This window comes from Pteronotus mesoamericanus, unplaced genomic scaffold (genome assembly GCF_021234165.1).
Source record: "Pteronotus mesoamericanus isolate MK-2021 breed Mesoamerican mustached bat unplaced genomic scaffold, CSHL_Meso_final contig_32, whole genome shotgun sequence".
Classification (NCBI taxonomy): domain Eukaryota; kingdom Metazoa; phylum Chordata; class Mammalia; order Chiroptera; family Mormoopidae; genus Pteronotus; species Pteronotus mesoamericanus.
The window spans coordinates 15228398-15247013 of record NW_026555134.1 but is presented as its reverse complement, the minus strand read 5'-3'; the positions used below and the strand labels follow the sequence as shown (position 1 = coordinate 15247013).

The 18616-nt window shown below is 36.2% G+C and overlaps 1 protein-coding gene across 1 annotated transcript in view; it reads left to right on the top strand.

Annotated features, from left to right (window-relative positions):
* Nucleotides 1–18616, top strand: part of LOC129072519 (kelch-like protein 2) — a 79532-nt gene that overhangs the window by 52018 nt on the left and 8898 nt on the right. Inside the window, 6 exon segments of the mRNA XM_054575986.1 lie at nucleotides 1596–1705; nucleotides 7850–7966; nucleotides 9150–9255; nucleotides 9258–9298; nucleotides 16229–16346; nucleotides 16769–16869. Of these exon segments, the coding sequence (XP_054431961.1) occupies nucleotides 1596–1705; nucleotides 7850–7966; nucleotides 9150–9255; nucleotides 9258–9298; nucleotides 16229–16346; nucleotides 16769–16869 (593 nt within the window).

Below are 18616 nucleotides of genomic sequence, written 5' to 3'. Positions count from 1 at the left end.
TGACAGTTTTTCCAGGTGAGATGAGAGAGCTGTTTTGAGGTTTCACCGGAAGTGTCTGCGTTAATGGAACTGCTGGAGATGTATATGTGAATTTTTTTCCCTAGAAACTAATAGTATTCAGGATCAAAGAATTATAGAGTGTTAAAACTTGTAGGGAACCTTAGCATTTATTTCTCATCTCAGCTTTGTGACATGTATTAGGCTTCTGTTGACCAAACCAATTCAAAGATTTTAGGGTTTTAGTTGATAGTACAATATATTCAACAGAAATCAATAATGTAATTAATTGCATCCCAAAAGATGCAAAGTGATGATTACATTTTGTTCTGTCCAGATCAGACCATATTCATGAAATTGAGTTCATTTTCAGGTTACATTTTTTGGTAGAGATTGAGGAACTGAATCCCAGAGAAAGCCTCAGAAGCTCAGAAGCAGGGCTGTTGGAAGGTATTTCTCTCCCAAAGGCAGTTAGTGAAGATTGGAGGAGGTGACCAGCACTTTAAATGCAAAGACAGCATTGCAAAACTCCAAGGAACATAAAAGTGAAGGACATATTACACCATAGAAGGATCATCATAATCTTCAAGTAACTGAACCCAAAGATATGAAAATCTATGATTTACCCAATAAAGCATTCAAATAGCTATTTTATGGAAACTCGGTGAGCTACAAGAAAACACAGAAAGACAGTTTAACAAAATTAGGAAAATAATACAACAAAGGGAGAAGTTTAACAAAGAGAAATCATAACCCACAGAAATTCTGGAGCTGAATAAGTCAATGAATGAAATAAAGAATGCATCAGTGAACATTGTTTGCAGACTGGATCAAGCAGAAGAATCATTTAGGTTGAAGAAAGAAATTTTGAAACTATCCAGTCAGAGGAGAACAAAGGAAAAAGATTGAAAAACAATAAGAAAGCCTCTAAGACCTATGGGATACCATCACAAGGACCAATCTGTGAAGCATTGGAGTTTCAGAAATAAAAAGGGGCACAAAGCTTATTGAAAGAAAGAATGATCGACAACTTCCCAAATCAGGGAAGAGATTTGGATGTTGAAGTTCATGGAGCTTATAGGTTACCAATAAAAATCAACTTAAGAACCCTTCTCCATTCTTTTTCATGTGGATATCCAGTTTTCCCAATATTATTTGTTGAACAGACTATCCATTTCCCATTGAGGGGTCTTGGAACCAATGTTGAGATCATTTGCCTGGAGGAAGTACAGCTCTGTTTTTCATTATTGGGTTAAATTAAGAATATATTAAAATGTATATATTCTTTTTTCCCCTGACCAATGTGGTTCAGTTTGTTAGGCATCATCCTGCAAAATGAAAGGTCGCTGGTTTGATTCCCAGTCAGGGCACATGCCTGGGTTGCCAGTTCAGTCCCAGGTTGGGGCACATGCTAGAGGCAACCAATCGTTTCTCTCTCAAATCATTGCTTCTCTCTCTCCCCTTATATCTTTCTTCCCTTCTCCTAAAAAATAAATTATTAAAAAGAAAAAGAGAAGCCTCTTCTTTTTTTTAAGCAGTTCAAAACTATGATAATGGAATGTTGGTGTTAATAGAGTTCCTTTTTAATCTCTAAACAGAGCAACATTTTGCAGATGTCGTACTTAGTGAAGAATTTCTTAATCTCGGCATTGAACAAGTGTGCAGCTTAATCTCAAGTGACAAACTTACCATATCTTCTGAAGAGAAGGTAAGTATATATTTCTTTTCCCCGTGTACAGTGATGTAGTACTTTTTTTAAATTCCATTTTGTTTTGTAATTTTGTGATCCTGTATGTGTAATGCTGGCCAGTGATATTTGATCTGGAAGTGAAGAAACTCAGTTGACTTGATTGTCTGTGTAAATTACTGTGTTTCTTCACTCTTGAGGAGGTTTCCTAAACTGTTACACATTAGAATTTTGTACTTGACCTCTACAGCAAGAGCTTGCACATATGAAACTGTCTGAAAGAAGTGTCTTTTGGGAACCAGGTTTCTTCCCACAGCTAGATTCCTGTAAGAATGTGATCTAAATCTAGTATTTCTCAAACCAAAGTAATTTCACCATGATGTAAGTTGGAAGAAGTTTTCCTGGGTGGCACAGTTAAGCTGCTTCCAGACCAAACATCCTTGATCATGCTCTTCCTTTAGACTGGTCCCCTGTTACTCACACCTAGGCCTACCAGGGCTCTGCCCGCCCTCCCAGAGGACTGTAGCTGCTTCGTTGCTTGCAGCCTTCTGTCTCTCCATGTTTGGGGTTGCCTTTTTCAGCCACCTATGCCTTTCATATAGATGGAGGGAGTGGCTTCTCTTAGTGGGTTTTTTTCCTTTGGGTAGGTTTTATAGCTCATATGTGTCAGGGCATGAAAGTGTATGAACACATTATGTTTGGAGGAAGTAAAACTGGAGCCTTTCTTTTGTATACTTTGTATGTAAAGTTGTGTAAACTTTAATTCTATTCCTCAGGGGTATTCATTCCACCTGAGGCTAGAAAGACACATTTAACTCTAATATTTACCATATAAAAAATATCTGAAAATTGTTTGTGAGGTGTATAATCTTAGCACTCTAGAAATACAGAGAAGAAAAAGGCATTCCCATTCACATTTGATAGTCATGTATTGAGTGCCTACCGTGTGCCAGACACGGCCATAGAGACTTAGGTACAAGAAGATTAACAAAATAGAATTCTTTGCTCATAGGTTAGAGGGACAACCCGTGGGGAAAATGATGACAGAATGCTGGGTACTGAAGGAGATTTAATCATTCCTGTGATGGTGTTGGGAATGGGAGTTCAGCTTCGTGCAGATGTCTGATCCGAGTTTTTAAAAATGTGTTCGAGTTTGCCATGGAAATAAAGATGGGTGGGAATGGGAAGGGCATTCCGGGAGTGCGAACAGAACATGCAGGTGTGAAGACGTGTGAAAGAATAATTGCGTGTAGTTGCTTCAGTATGGTTAGGGTTTAGAGTATGTTTGGCAGAGTGGTAGGAGAAGGGATGGGAAGATGACGTAATAAAATGTATTCTCGGTCATATTAAAGAAAATTGACTTCATACTAGTAATGAAGAACCTGTAAGAGGTTTTAAGCAACAGGAGAATACTGTCAGCATACCTGCATTATAAAAGTGCCATGAAGACTCTTCTGGTTTTCTATTGCTGCATAACAAGCTACCCCAAAATGTAGTGACATAAAACAACCATCTTATGCTCACAATTCTGTAGGCAGAATTCATGCAGGGCATATAGGGATAGCTTGCCCTTTCTCTGCAGGGTTGGGGGAGTCAGCTGGGGTGGTTTGAATGACTGGAGGTTTCTGGAATGGTTCTGCTGGGGCTCTAGCCCTTTTGCACGTTCCATCTTGTGTCTGAAATATCCATGATGGCTCCTTCACTCACTTGTCTGGCTCTTGGGCTAGGGGGTTCGTTGGTATCTCTCCTTCCCTTTCCCTCTCTCTTTTGCCCCTCCTTCTTTCTCTCTGTGGACAACTTCGGTTTTTCTTAGCTTAGTGATCTCAAGTAATCAGACTTCTTACATGACCTCTGGCTTCCCTCAAATGAGCATTTCAAGAGACCAGCGTGAAACCGAAAAGGCCATGACTCAGTGTTAGAAGTCCCACAGTGCCACTTCCACCACATTCTGTTGGTTGTACAAGGCTAGCTTACATTCCCTGTGGGCAGTTACCTCGTAAGGTGTGGATACCAGGAGATGTCTTTTATTAGGGGACCAGCTTTGGAGACTGACTATCACAGTGGTAGTGTGCAGAATGGACTAAAAGTGGGGTGGGGGGTTAGGTAGGAGGACGTTGAAGTCATATCCATGAGCAGTAGGATCTGATGGGGAATGGTAGAATTGGGTGGAGAAGAGAAGGCAGAGCTGAGAAACAGTAGATAGAATTGACAGGCCCCTCTTCTCTAGCACCTGGCACATAGAGGCACTAGATGGATTTGTTGACTGAATGAATTAAAGAGGCATGTTAATTACAATGTAGATTATTTTTAGTTTTTTGCTCTATTCCTGGATCAAAGTGACCTATTTTTTTGCTTCCAATAACCCATTTACATATCAAACATTTTCTGCAACCTTTTAAAGATTACTGGGTTATATATTCAACAGTCTGCAAGGAAATGATGTAGTCTGATCCCATCTTCATATTAGTTTGTTAGCTTTTTCATAGGTATATATTGTAAGTTGTATGCCCTAATTTATTTTTAATTCAAAATACTACATTTTAATATATTCTATTGTGACAAAAGAGAGTTTTTATTTATTTTTCTTATCCTCACCTGAGGACATACTTACAGATTTTAGAGAGAGGGGAAGGGGAGGGAAAGAGGGAGGGAGGGAGAGAAATACTGACATGAGAGAGAAACATGGATATGTTGCCTCTCATACACACCCCAGTCAGGGACCCAACCCTCAACCTAGGCATGTGCCCTGCAGAAATCAACCCTGCAGTCTTATGGTTTACGGTACACACTCCAGCCATTTGAGCCACACCAGCCAAGGCACAAAAGAGAGTTTTTATCTATTCTTCAGAATCTCAGTTTAGAAGTAGATGGTCCAACATTTGTTTGTAAATCTAGAGAAAAAGCCAAAGATAAGTTGATTATAAGGACATGTGATTTTCATCCCAGAATGTCTTTGATTTATTATTTTGGTTGCTTTATTCCAAAGGGACTTGAGATTTAAATGTAGACAAATAGAACCAAATTCAATTTGGAAAGGTTATCAACAGTGAATTAGATTCTATATCATCAGATTATCACAGCTACCACTCAAGTTCAAGATTTGATAATGGACTTGGTGAAATGCTTAATAAATACCAAATGAAAGGTACTCACTAAATACATAAAAGTACTATAAAAGTACTGATTAAATTAAAAGTAGAACTACCATATGATCTAGCAATCCCATTTCTGGGTATATGCCCAAAGGAAATGAAAACAGGATTTTGAAGAGGTATTTGCATTCCCATCCACGCTCATTGCAGCATTATCCACAATAGCCAAGGTAACGGAAACAACTTAGTGTCCATCAACAGATGACTAGATAGATGAAGAAGATCTGGTGTGTATATATACCGTAGAATATTGTTTAACCATGAGAAAAAAGGAAATGCCACTTTTTTTTAATCTGTCTAACAATGTAACATATGATTAAGTTGATATTTCAAATCAATGGGTAAAATAAGGCTTATTCAACAAATAAGGTGCATGGACCACTATTACCTGAAATAAAAGAAATAAAGAGCCCTGTTTCACACAGTATACAAGAAATATTCAGGTGAGTTAAAAATCAATATGTAGAATCTAAGGAATTTTAGGAGAAAATACAAACTAATATTTTTCTTACCCTGAAGTAAAATATTCAAACCCAGCTATAAAGTAAAATATTGTCTATGTTACTATATTAAGCACTTAAGGCTGTCCAGTAATATACATATAAAAAAAGTTAAAGGACAAGTATTAGAATAGGAAAGTATTTGCAGCACATCTAAAAAAGGGTTAATGATTTGTTTTATATTTTGTTTTAGGGAAAAAATTCTACAAATATTGAATCAAAAAATGGATACAAATACCAAAAAGTCATTTAAAGCTTTATAAAAATAATAGAAATAAGCAAGAAATACAAAAAAACAGGTTTAGTTTCAACAAATAGTAAAGGAACAATTAAAATAACACATCATTGTCACAATCACAGTAATACATATTAAAAAATATTGGTAATATCAAGTATTGGCAACTGTGAAAGGAACTGAGTATTCATAGACTCTTTTTCCTCATCTTAAAACAGTTCTTTAGCATATTTTGCAGTGCTCATTTGGTGGAGGTGTATTCTTTTAGTCTTCTTTTGTCTGGGAAACTCCTTATTTTGCCTTCCATTTGAATTGTGAGCCTTGCTGGGTAGAACAGTCTTGGTTGCAGGCCTTTGCTTTTCATTCCTTGGAATATTTCTTGCCACTCGCTCTGGCTTGCAGTGTTTCTGTTGAGAAGTCAGCTGCTAGCCATACCGGGGCTCCCTTATATGTTACTACCTATTTCTCCTTTACTTCTTTTAGGATTCTCTGTTTGTCATTTGATATTTGTCACTTTAATGATGATGTGTGTTGGAGTGGGCCTATTTGGGTTCTTCTTGAGTGGGACCCTGTGTGCTTCCTGGACTTATGTGACTTTTTCTCTCCTCCATTTGGGGAAGTTTTCCATCATGACTTTTTCAAACAGGTTCTCTATGCCTTCTCCATCCTCTTCTCCTTCCGGTATCCCTATTATGTGGATATTACTACGTTTCAGGCTGTCCTGCATTTCCCTCAATGCCTCTCCATTCTTTTTGAGTCTTTTTTCATTTTCTTGCTCTTTCTGGGAGCTTTTTTCTACCTTGTCTTCCAGCTCGCTGATTCCATCCTCGGCTTCATCTATCCTGCTTTTGATTCCTTCGATTGTGTTCTTCAATTCAGAATTTGTATTCTCCATTTCCTCTTGTCTCTTATTGATAGTTTCTATGTCCTTTTTCATGCTGGTATAGTTTGCAGTAACTTCCTCATAGTTTCCCTGTAGTTTTTGGTCATTCTTTCTGAGCTTACTGAGCTCATTGAGCTTCCTTGGAACCGTTATTTGGAACTCAGTTTCTGATACTTGCCTCTATTTCATTTAGTTTTCTTTGTGGGGATTCCTCCTTTCCCTTTGAGTGGGGCACATTTCTTTGTCTTCCCATTATTTGTGAGACTCTTCTTTTTTGCTTCTGGTTCTTAAGTTGATCTGTCTTGATTTCCTGACTTTGTGGTGTGAATTTCTATGGTAGGAGACCGTTGTTTTTACTTTCTGGATCTGCCTCTGAGGATGTCCAGTTTCATCCCTGTCTGATTTTAGGCAGTCTGATCGAGACTTCCAAGAATCTACTGTTTGTGGCTGTCTCCTTCAGCTGTTAATCTAGTCACTCTGCAGCCAGCAGGCCGCCTTAGACAGCTCAGTGCGAGGCCGAGTTGCTCCTGGGGGCGGGGTTATTGGGTCCTCTCATGCTGCTGCCCTGTGTGGGAGGAGTCAGCTCTGGGATCCCACGGACTACTCTCTCCCTTCTCTCCCCAAAGCCTCTGTTGCCAGTCTCTCCTCCAGTGTCTCCAGACCGCTCTGTGCCCCCTTTATCCAGAGATCTACCATCTGTGGCTGTCACTCTGCATTCAGTAGGCCGGAAATACCACTTTTTGCAATGGCATGGACCTTGAGAGCATTATGCTAAGTGAAATAAGTCAGACAGAGACAAATACTGTATGATATCACTTGTATGTGAAATCCGAATAACTCATAGAAACAGGAGAGTGAAGGTTACAAGGGATTTGGGTTTTAGGGTAAATGGGGAGATGTTGGTCCAAGTGTACCAACTTCCAGTTATAAAAGATTAATAAATTCTGGGAACCTCATGTACAGCATGGTGATTATAGTTAATAATATTGTATTATATACTTGGAAGTTGCTGAGAGTAGATCTTAAATGTTCTCACCACAAAAAAAAATGGTAATTCTGTGACCTGATGGAGGTGTATATTGGTAATCATTTTGCAATATATAAATATATCAGTATCTTAAGATTGTATGCTTTAAACTTACACAATATTATGTCAATTATGTCTCAAGAAATCTACAAAAGATAAAGTATTTACTAAATACCAAGTGAAAAGAAGAAATAAATTGAATGGCTTTTTAAGTATATCAAAAATCAGGATTTTGAAAAAAATTGAGCCATGAATTAAACTTTGATGTCTTAACAAAAGTTGTGTTATGCAGTGTAGTCTCATTATATTTTATTCCGTTGCTTTGGTACCTAACTCATTACTTCCCTTTTCTCCATGTTTTCTGTAAGGTATTTGAAGCAGTAATTGCTTGGGTGAACCATGACAAGGATGTAAGGCAAGAATTTGTGGCTCGGCTGATGGAACACGTACGGTTACCTTTGCTCCCCCGGGAATATTTAGTTCAGGTAAAAGCATATGCAAAACATGTGAATACATGGAGCATTGTGGCACTGGGCTGACCACATGTAGATCTTTGTTACAAAATGGTAAGAGTTACAGGATACAGATCCATGGGGTGCAGGGCCTTAGCAGCTGCTCACTCTCAGGCCATCCCCGTTCTTGGAATTTTGTCTCCCCTAGAGCTGATCAAGGTGGTATTGTGGTCACTTAGGCGCAAGTACACGAATGCACCCGTGGCTCTGCCGCCCTGCTCTGCATTTTCCTTTCAGGAGCCTCTTTTGATGGGCCTGCAGATGCAGAATTTCGGTCTTCTCTTCAAATACTGTTTAATTCTACTGAATCTCGGAGTGGCACATATTTTAATTGCTATCTTTATTTCTAAGCTGAGGAAAACCAGATTGTTTAAAATAGATAGGTATAAATGGATCTTTAGTAGTCTCTAAACAGATTTTAAGTTTATTTTTTTATTATTAGTCTCTAAACAGATTTTAAGTTTACTTTTTTATTATTAACATCCTACTAGGAACATTTCAACATTTTTATAATTAAAACCATTTGAAGAAACATTTCTTTATTAAGAGATTAGATCTGAGCATTGTAGGATTTCTCAAAGCCTCATTATTTTTTATGATCTGTGTAATCATTGGCACTCTGCTGTTAAGAAAATAAACAGAAAAAAATCCTGTTCTGCCTTTGAGGTCAGAGATAGCAAGGACAAGACTTATTTATGGTGTAAGGACATTGTTATAAAGTATTTTGAATCCCTTTTCTGGATATTTTATTTGCCATCCCTGAGTTTGAAAAAGGTTGTCTTTAACTTATCAGTTTTACCTCCCCCACCTGAAGGATTCACCTAAATTTTTTTCTTGTTTTTTGTACTGTTTGGCTTGATGTTTAAAGGTTAGAAATAGGTGGATATCGTATTATCTAAAGATTATTTTGTAGCTGATATTGAAGTATATAATTTTCATTGCAGTTCATTATTACTTATACATATTTTTTTCGCGGACCAGTTATTGTAGCATTTTTTTGGCTTCATTCATTTTTCTCAGTGACATTCTAACTATAACTTTTAGACTGAATTAGAGAGGATAGGTACTGCTTTTTTTCTTCTCTTTACTTTTTTTTTGGTCAGTATTATCACGAAATAGCTGTCCCCTCTTGGGGTTGTGTGATTTCTTCTTACAGAGGGTAGAAGAGGAAGCATTGGTCAAGAACAGCAGTGCTTGCAAAGATTACCTCATTGAAGCCATGAAGTATCATTTGCTGCCCACAGAACAGCGTGTATTAATGAAGAGGTGCGGACCCGACTGAGGACACCCATGAATCTTCCCAAAGTAGGAGCTATAATTCATACTTGTTATTACCTCATTTGAAAGGCTCTTAGTGAGGCTGCTAATATTTTTTACTCATCTGAATTTCCATGCTTTATTGTTTTTAATTTCCCTGCAACAGACAATGTATCTAGGAATTCCTTTCTGTGTATATAATTCAACCTCTCTATTATTTTTGTCTTTGGAAGGTGGGGATTGTTTGGTTCATTTAATTTTTATAAGCTGCATGATGTCACTCTTCTGGAATAAAGGCAGCTGGTTTTTGTCCCTTTTGAGTTTTATTAGTTCGAGTTATAGTAGAAGGGAAGATCACGTTAGGTAGAAAGATTTCTCTGTAAACCATGTGGGTTGGGTAATGACTGAAAACCAAGTAGTTTCACAGAATTGCATATTAGAGCTAAGGAGGGTAAAATAGCTTGTTTAGTTTATTTTTTGGTTTATTCCCTGTTATATGCTATTTGATGGTTCATCCACACATCTTATGGAGCCATTTTCAGTGTAGATTTCCTGTATGACTTTCCAGATCTCCAGTGTTCATATTTTCCTGTGTGGAAGTTTCCATATTCTACCTTTATATTTTTAGTTGAAGCCATTTGTGTTTTACTCTTTTAATTTTCCTTATGGAAAAACCCCTCATTTCTGTCTCTCTGTTTGCAGTTCCTTTTCTCTTTGCACGTTTACGGTACTAGAAGACCAACACTCTAAGCACCATTTTGTCTGTGGTCTAATCAGAATGATTCATGATATAATGCTTTTATCTGTGTATTAATTTTTAGCTCTTGTGTATGGTTGGGGCAGCGATGGATTAAGAAATAAGAATTACTCTGTTATTCATTGCTTTCTTACCTGATCTTTGGTTGTGAATCTATCCTTTCCATTAAATTATGTCTTTTAAATTCTTTTACTTTAATGCTCTTATTTAGTGTTTTTTCAAGTTTTATTTTTAGAATCTACATTTTTAATTGCTTCAAATCTGTATTGGTATGGTATTGTTTTTTTCTGCTTTACCTAGTGTTAACAACAGTTCTGGATTTAGAACTAACAGCATATTTTGCCAGTGTGCTATTTACTGCTTTTTCTAGATCATTAGTAAATAATTTAATTTAGAATGACCTCAACATTCTCCCTGGTGACACCACATTAAAAATACCCACTCACTGACATAGCCCCTTTTTAGAAAATTTCAGTCCATGTGCTTATATTTATTATCGAAGCCAAAAATAAGCGATTTGGCATATGATGTCTGATGAGATTCAGGGTGAAATAGATTCTAATTTGGCATGATTTTTAAAAATATCTCTCTGTGTGTTACTCAACATTTTGTTGGATCCTAGAAGTTTGAAAGCTTTTCTCAAAATATTCTACATTTTACTCACAGTTATCACTTTAAAGGTATTTACAAGGCATTCACATCCTACCCTATTTCAAAAAATTGGTATTTGCCTTTTTTAAATTTTCTGATCTCTCCTCAGTTCTCCAAGATTTTTCAAAAATAATTGTAAGTGGCTCAGTAAGTACCTTAGCTAGTTCCCTTAACACCTTAGTGTGCATGCCATCTGGGTCTGCTGATTTTATAATGTTTACATTTTCCAAATACCCTTCTACCTGCTTTTATAAGTAGCCATCTTTATAAGTCTTCATTATTTCATATTTGTCCATTTTATTTGGTGTCAGTTTTTGCTCATACAAAAACAGATTTATAAAATTGTTCAAGTCTTAGATCATTTAAATGACCACTTCTTTTTATGCTAGTCTTTTCAACGTCCTTTTAAAGTTCATTTTATCTTTAGTACTTTTTAAACAATTCATCGTTGTAAAAGATCTCTTTTAACTTGTATACTTCCTCTTCCGAATTCTTTAGTTTATATATCGTTAGCTATGCTGCAGAGACTTTGGGGATGAAAACGAATTCTTCAAGTATTTTATTTTCTTTTTGTCACGTTGTGATCATCTGTTAAGTCGACATTGTTTCTTGTCTTCTCTGGCTGTAGCGTTGGAATAGTGCTTCCATCTGTATTGTATTTTTGGATCTCTCAGTTCTTCAGCTTTTATTTTGTGGTGGTCACACTGATCCATAGCGATTCTCTCTTTTATTGTGCTCTGGCAGGGAGAGCAGCAGAAGTGGCAGAGTGAGATACATTGTTGCTTTGACTGTGCCTGTGCATGGTCCTGTCAAAATTTATTCATCTACATGTTTTTTGAAAAGGTGCTTTTGTTAGAGGCTGTTTCAAAAGCATTGTTTGTCATTTCAGAGTGGTTATATTCAAGGTGAATTCTAAGTATGTAGGTAGGAATGAAACAAAGATTGATTTCTTATGCTCACATATTTCATCATAATGATGCATTATATCATAGTACTAAGTCACACCAGAGAAAAATGTGGCATTAATGCTGAAGAAAGTATTGCATCGTTTTGATAACATTTCTACCACCACAGTGACTTAGTACTTTTTATATTAGGCTCTGATTCTGTGGACACATACTAATTTGCATGAATGATTCTTTTTATACCTCAAACATTAGTTTTGTATCTTCAGTAAACAGTATTGGGATTGTTTAAGGTACCTTGGACGTTGTAATAAAAAGCTGTATGTTTTGCTACTGTACTTTATTGTTAGTTTTTCCTCTTTGGAATCTATTTATAAATGCTATTATATTATTTCTTTGTATATATTTTTATGTTTTATTCAGGATATTTATTGATATTTGCAACTAGAAAATTATGGAACTTGTTTTTTTTTTTTTTTTTTGTTTTTTAGGGGGGGCAGTTTTTAAACTAATATCTATTATGTGAAGAAAACAAATAAAGTTTAATTGACCTACATTGGATAGTCACTTGAATTTAACTCCTACCCCGCTTGCCTTTCTTAAGTATGTCACATTTAACTTTTCCATACATAAGTTCTTCCTGGTTTTTCTAATTCTTTTACATTAGTGTAATTAGTTTAGCGTTTTCAAATGAAATTGGGTGTCTTTTAGAAATAACGTAACCAACCTCTTCTGATGTAGCGCGTGGATTTTGCAGTTTTTTGTCTTATCAAATCTCCCATTTCCTTGCCATTAAACATTCTTTTTTTTTCCCTGTTGTCTCTGATTCCTGGACTGACCCTGTCCCTCATTTCTTCTTTGGAATGTAAGACAGCACTACACCACCCTCTGTGCTCAGGAGCATTTTCCTTTTTGGTCTCTTTTGATGTTGCAAAAGTGAACTATTACATGGATCCAAGAGTCAAAGCTTGAGGAACAATCAGTATTCAAGAAACAATATTCTCAAGAATTATTTTGATATTTCCAGTTGATCTTTAGCAATTTCAAGCACTCTGTCAGCAACTGTTGTCCTAACTGTCAGGCAGTTTAAAGTTTAAACGCCTGAGCTTATGTAAATCCCTACAACGTTCGTTGTACTGTATATTTTACTTCTGTGATTTTCCTTTGGTGATCGGTAGGAGGGTATTGCAGATTTTTTGTTTTTGTTTGTTCTTTCTTTTCTGTGTTTATTCAACACTAGAAGAGACGAGATCTGTTATGTAACTGGTCCGTCTTCAGTCTTCTTTAAGCCCATAACATTCTACTCTCCAGTTAATAAATTACTAAAATAGGCTTCATTTTTGGAAACTTGGGGTTTACTTCTGATTGAGGAATGATGTTTTCCATGTATCTTCTGTAGCTTTAAGTGGTAGGTAGGTCATTGCTCGTCAAGGGTTGCAAACCTCCCCTTTTTGTATGTGGAAGGTCCTTCCGTCTTTTTTTTGATTTTGTTTTGTTTCTTTTGAACATCTGTTTTCTTTCTACTCCATCACCTCATCTTTCTCCGTTGTCCTTTGTCATTCTTTTCAGTATTCCATACAAGCGTCATTAGCTTTAATGTTTGTAGGCTGTATTTTTAGTGTTACCAAGGTGTGCATGTTTGCACTCAATGAAAGACAAACACATTAACTAACTAAATTCCATCATCTCGCACAGGGTTCCCCCCCTGAAGCTTTCACTGATCAGTGCAATTAATGTCTAAGTAATCATACAGCTTTTTGATACATATAATTGTATTATTGTCTTTACAATTAGCTTTATAGGTCTTTTAGTGAGATTTCATAAGCTTGAGGGGTATATTTCATGTCTTAACATATCTTGTGTATATTACATTATTGTTCTATAAATATAGATGATATGCACTTATAAATAGTTGTTGGGATTGAGTTAATGAAGAAATATATAGAATTTATTTCAGCCCGAGATTATTGTACATTCATTTATTCATTCACATGAATCTCTAATTTCTCTGTTAATTGTCCTATTTGCGGGGCACAAGAGGAGGTCCCCTTTATTTGATATGCAGGGATATCTCGTTTTATGAATTTCCTGTGTCAATTTTCCTCCTCATTTCTCACTTGCCCCATCTTCACTTCCTTTAATATCTTGTTTCAATTACCTACTCCACTAACATAGTTTGTAGAGGCGACCTCGACCTTGAGCAGTTGTGATCCGATCATTAGCAAGCCCTATGATATCGTTTGCCTTTAAAATAGTAAGCTGCTTCGCTGTTTTTCGTAAGTTTAAATATCGCTTTTGCTTTAAGATCAGAATTATCTAGTTCTTGAAATCCTGTTTTATTCAAATAAAAGGCAGAGAATTGTATTCTAATTCGTGCTCTCCTTGCTGATGTTTATTAAATGTCGTGATTGTGCGGTTGTTTACTCGCCATTTTCCCATTCACTTCAATACTACCGCGCCTTTGCTAGACATTTAATCCCTCGAATACAACGCTGGTTGTTCAGCGTTTCATTTCTGCCCTTCCAGTTGCGGTGGCGTCACGGGTTTATTTGTAGTTTAATGTTGATTTTTGATATATAATTCGCACTGGTATAAAGAGCTTTCAAGGAGATGGTACATTCTCCCGCAGGGTCATTGCAGTTTCCGTAGTTTTATTTCCATAATAGAAGAATTTTCATTACAAGCTTTGATTAACTGCGGGTTGTAACATTTATATTATACAGCCATTGATGGGATATTGCTCTTATTTTCATCTTAACATTATTCTCCTGATTCAATTAGTATAAGGTGCAATAACTGTTAATTTGCCGGGATATTTCAATTGCTTTTGCTGACAGGTTGAGAAAGGACTTTTAGTTGGGACCCCAGTTTTAGGAGATTCCCAACTTAGCCAGCATAGCCGTTCCTTTGTCTGGTACCTATTTTCATAAACATTTGTTAAACTAGATATTATATAGCAAAAATTCGTAGCCAGGGGTGCAGTTGCTAATTTCTGTGGATTTTCCTGAGTTTCATATCATTTGATCCACATCTTGCCTCTGGTAAAATCTGGGTGTGATGAACATTTCTTTCATGGTAGTGTATCTTGAACAGCATTATCTTGGGAGACTGCCACGCTGAGTTACCTCATTTTAAGATAAAACAGTTTTTTAGGAGTTCTGGATATAGTATATTTTTTACTGGTTTTTCTGAACGTTAAAATTGTTTTACATTATAAGGAATAGGGTTACTAGTAATTAATTATATGTCATTAAAAATAGTTAATATGGTGAAGAAATCCTAGAACTGTATTGTGCTAAATCTAAAAGGATACCCTGTTATACATTCAACCTAAAATATGAAGCTCTCATAATTCTAACACGCTGTAATTAAATATTTTGAGTTTTACCAGTCTGGGTAGGTGAAAATGTGATTCATTTGTTTTGTACTTTTTGTTATATATAAGATTTGAATTGTCAGCTCATCTGTTTGAATTATTTGATAGATGATTATATGTTATGAAAGTAGTCTTTTTGTCTGTCATATATGCTGTGAATATTTATATTAACTTTTCATTTGATTTGTTAGCTGTTTTTGCTCCATGTGTAAAATTTTCACCAGTATGAGTCCCTGTACATCAGAGACCCGTGGACTTATGATTTTGTTTCAAGGTGTAGAGTACCTACTCCAAAAATAGTTGTATGTGTGTGTGTGTACATACACATGCTTTTTAAAAAAATTTTATGTTTAGTATTGTCTTAACATTAATTCTCAAGAATTCTGAAGGTAGTAAATGAGTCCTAGATACTTTCCTATTCATAACTGTGAATAGTTGTCAAAATCAAGAGTTAGATGCCATTATTATAATCATTTTCTCAGTGGAGTTGACTGGGGCTTACAGAAGGTGAGAGCTGATGAGAACAACAAGATGAAAGCTCATAAAAGTGGGAAGGCGGCCAAACCTTGTCTAGCAACATGATTCTCTGCCTGGGGATCACCTGTCGGCCTCTTTCGCAGTCAATTAGGAGAGTAAGTTGTTCATGTTTTGTGGGCTGCATGGTTCTGTGCTGTATTAAAAATGCACTGTAGTGCAAAAATAGCATAGACACTATATAAATGAGAATGGTTTGGGCTGTGTTCTTACAAAACTTATTTATGGATGCTGAAATTTGGATTTTGTATATTCTTGTATTTATTTTTTAAAATATTTTAACCACTTAAATATGTAAAACCATTTTTACCATGGGGTCCCACAAAATATTCGGTATGATATAATTTATTGACTCCTGATTTTTGGGGGCCCAATTAACGCAAATTGGGAACTGGGAGTGACAAGAATCAATGTTTTTATAAACATATAGAAAAGACTAGTTCTATGCCATGGGAGATGCGCACAGATTGTATGAGTTTCAGCTCGCCATTTGGGTCTGCAAATAGTTCCTGAAAATGCCAAGAGTCAAAATAGGGATCTCAGCCCATGCTTTTTAATAACTTAGAAAGGAGTGACAGTTTTAGTCTCACATATAGTCTTTACAGTTAGAACAGTTATTTCTTGTGATCTATCTCAGTCAGATTCTCAGGATAACCCTATATCTGACAACACCTAGATTATATTGAGTAAATTTGTATAGGGTGAGTAGTTTTGGTCACATATTCTCATAAACTGCTCTCTTTCTTTTTTTGTAGGATGGTCTATTATGGCTGACTGGCCTTTGCTGTAGGTGTGACACGGTTCTCATTAATCAAGACCGTGAGATTCTTGCTACTCCCACCCTGCAAGACAAGGGATTGAAGCGGCAGATAGGTGAGATCGAGAAGGAGCTGCTTGATTAAATGGAGCTGTGGAGGCTACTATATTCCTTTCACTTTTTCATACTGTTAGAATTAACATGGGAGATCGTGAGCTCTAGAATAAATCATGGCATAATTAGAGATATCTGTTTTGCTGTGTACAAGGTTTGTGTCTCATCAAGAATTTCAGGATATGAGGGTATGATATAAATTTCCTTCTTATCAGTATCATCTTTACTGCTGTGTTAAGTAGCTGTTGAATATTCTGTTTATCACTTAATCAAGGTGTTTACACACCTATCATTTTTCTCTTTTAATTTTAGTTCAGTTTAATATATCATTTTTAGTTGTTCCTTAACAATTTATCAATATATAAAGGAACAATATGTTATATTTTTCTGAGGAGGAATGAAGAGCATTATGCTTTATTTACAGGTTTGAAACGCCTGCGGAGATACACATCGCGTCTAATGAGTGGTTTGACAGTACTCCATGAATACTTGGTGAGAGCAGCGTTGGTGTCGCGCTGTCGTGAGGTAGGGTGCTGCTCCTGCAGGTGAACATTTTCAGGTACACGCGTTTGTTAGAGTGGGTCAGTCCTCTTACACTGGCAAGCAAGGGTCACCAACGTGGGAATCTAGTAGTTTTGTAAATTTTAATTATCTAAATTAGCCTGTGCAATAACCACCTGCGTCCTCCTTCACTCTGCCTCCTCCACTCTCATTGTCTCTCTTCCTCTCTCCCTCTTCTTCTGCCCTCTGCATGTACCTATATGGAACTGTTAACTGATGTTAATGCAATAGTTTGGGGAACAGACAGCATATACAAAGAGCTGCTTCAATATTTGGTGGGTGGGTTGCCACAATTGTTTATTTGTTATCTTCATTTGTCCCCCCCAATAAAATTCTAAGAAAGGTTATATATTTTTGCGTGGACTTATCTATCTATTCTTATCTATCTATCTATCTATCTATCTATCTATTTTCTGGGTACTTTGTAGTTACAGTTCTCCCCACTGTGATTCTATCTATTCATCTATTTATTTATTTATTCATTTATTTATTTATTGCAAATTTGTAATAGCCGTGCCCCCCCGCCCGTGGGTAGTATTCTTCGCACTATTTTTAAACAGTTTATTGAGAGATATAAATTACATGTTGCAGCTAGTCTACCCACTTGCGCAAGTTCAGCATACCCATGACAGACATTTTAGAACATTTTATTTCAGTACTTATTCTCGTGATGCTCATCCGCCTCCCAAGAGCTGTCAAGTAACCACTGCCTCCTTCTGTCTAAATTCGAGATTGACGCTTTCATATTGAATCATGCAGTGGTGTTCTTTGTGACTGGCTACCCTGACCTAGCATAACAGCTTTTGGCTTGCTGTAGCATTTAATAAGTATCTCATTTCTTTTGTTTAATTTGTTTTTTAATCTAATTAAGATGTTTTTGATATCTAATCTTCAGGGTGCTTCTTCAATTTAATAAATAGTGTTATCCAAAGATTGATCTATATGTTTTTATTCTGTCAGATTATTTATTTTATGTTAAATTAATGTCATCATATATTATTGATGAAATGTTAAATTAATGTCATCATATACTTGCAGGATTCATAATGTGATTTGAACTCTATAATCTCAGAAGTAAGATTTATAGTCCATAAAAATCAGCAACACTTTTACAGGGTACATGGATAAAAATATATCTTTCTCTGAATCTGAAAATACCCCTTAGAACGCGGCTTTTTAGATCTCCGTTTAGGTTTGTTGTATATGTAGGGGGTTATGATCGAGCTCGCAAACTCGGTTAGTCATAAGAAGGGTCCATAACGCTACAACAAACGAAAAAATTCCATGTAGTACTTCACGGAAAGGGCAGGGTGAAGAACCTCAGCTAGTAATAGCATGAGCGAAAGAATTAAACAAGGAAATGATTTCGACATCTCCCATGCTTTCAGAAAATGCTACTGCTCCAGTAACCTTTTAGAATATGTTTGAATTTATTAATAATAGGTAGATAATTGCACCTTAAATTTCACTTGGTAAAATTTTCTGAATGCACAAAGGGGCCTCTTCTTGTTTCAATTTAATTATTTATATATTTGACATTCTTTTTTAGTTCGTTAGCCTTTTAGTAAGCTATTGAGAATCCTTGTCAATCAGTCTTTTTCATATCATTTACAAATTCTGTGTTTCAATATTTTGCTACGAAATTCGACTGCGAGACCAGAGAGTTCACAAGACAACACTTCGCATTAGAGTTTAGTAATGAACTTACGCA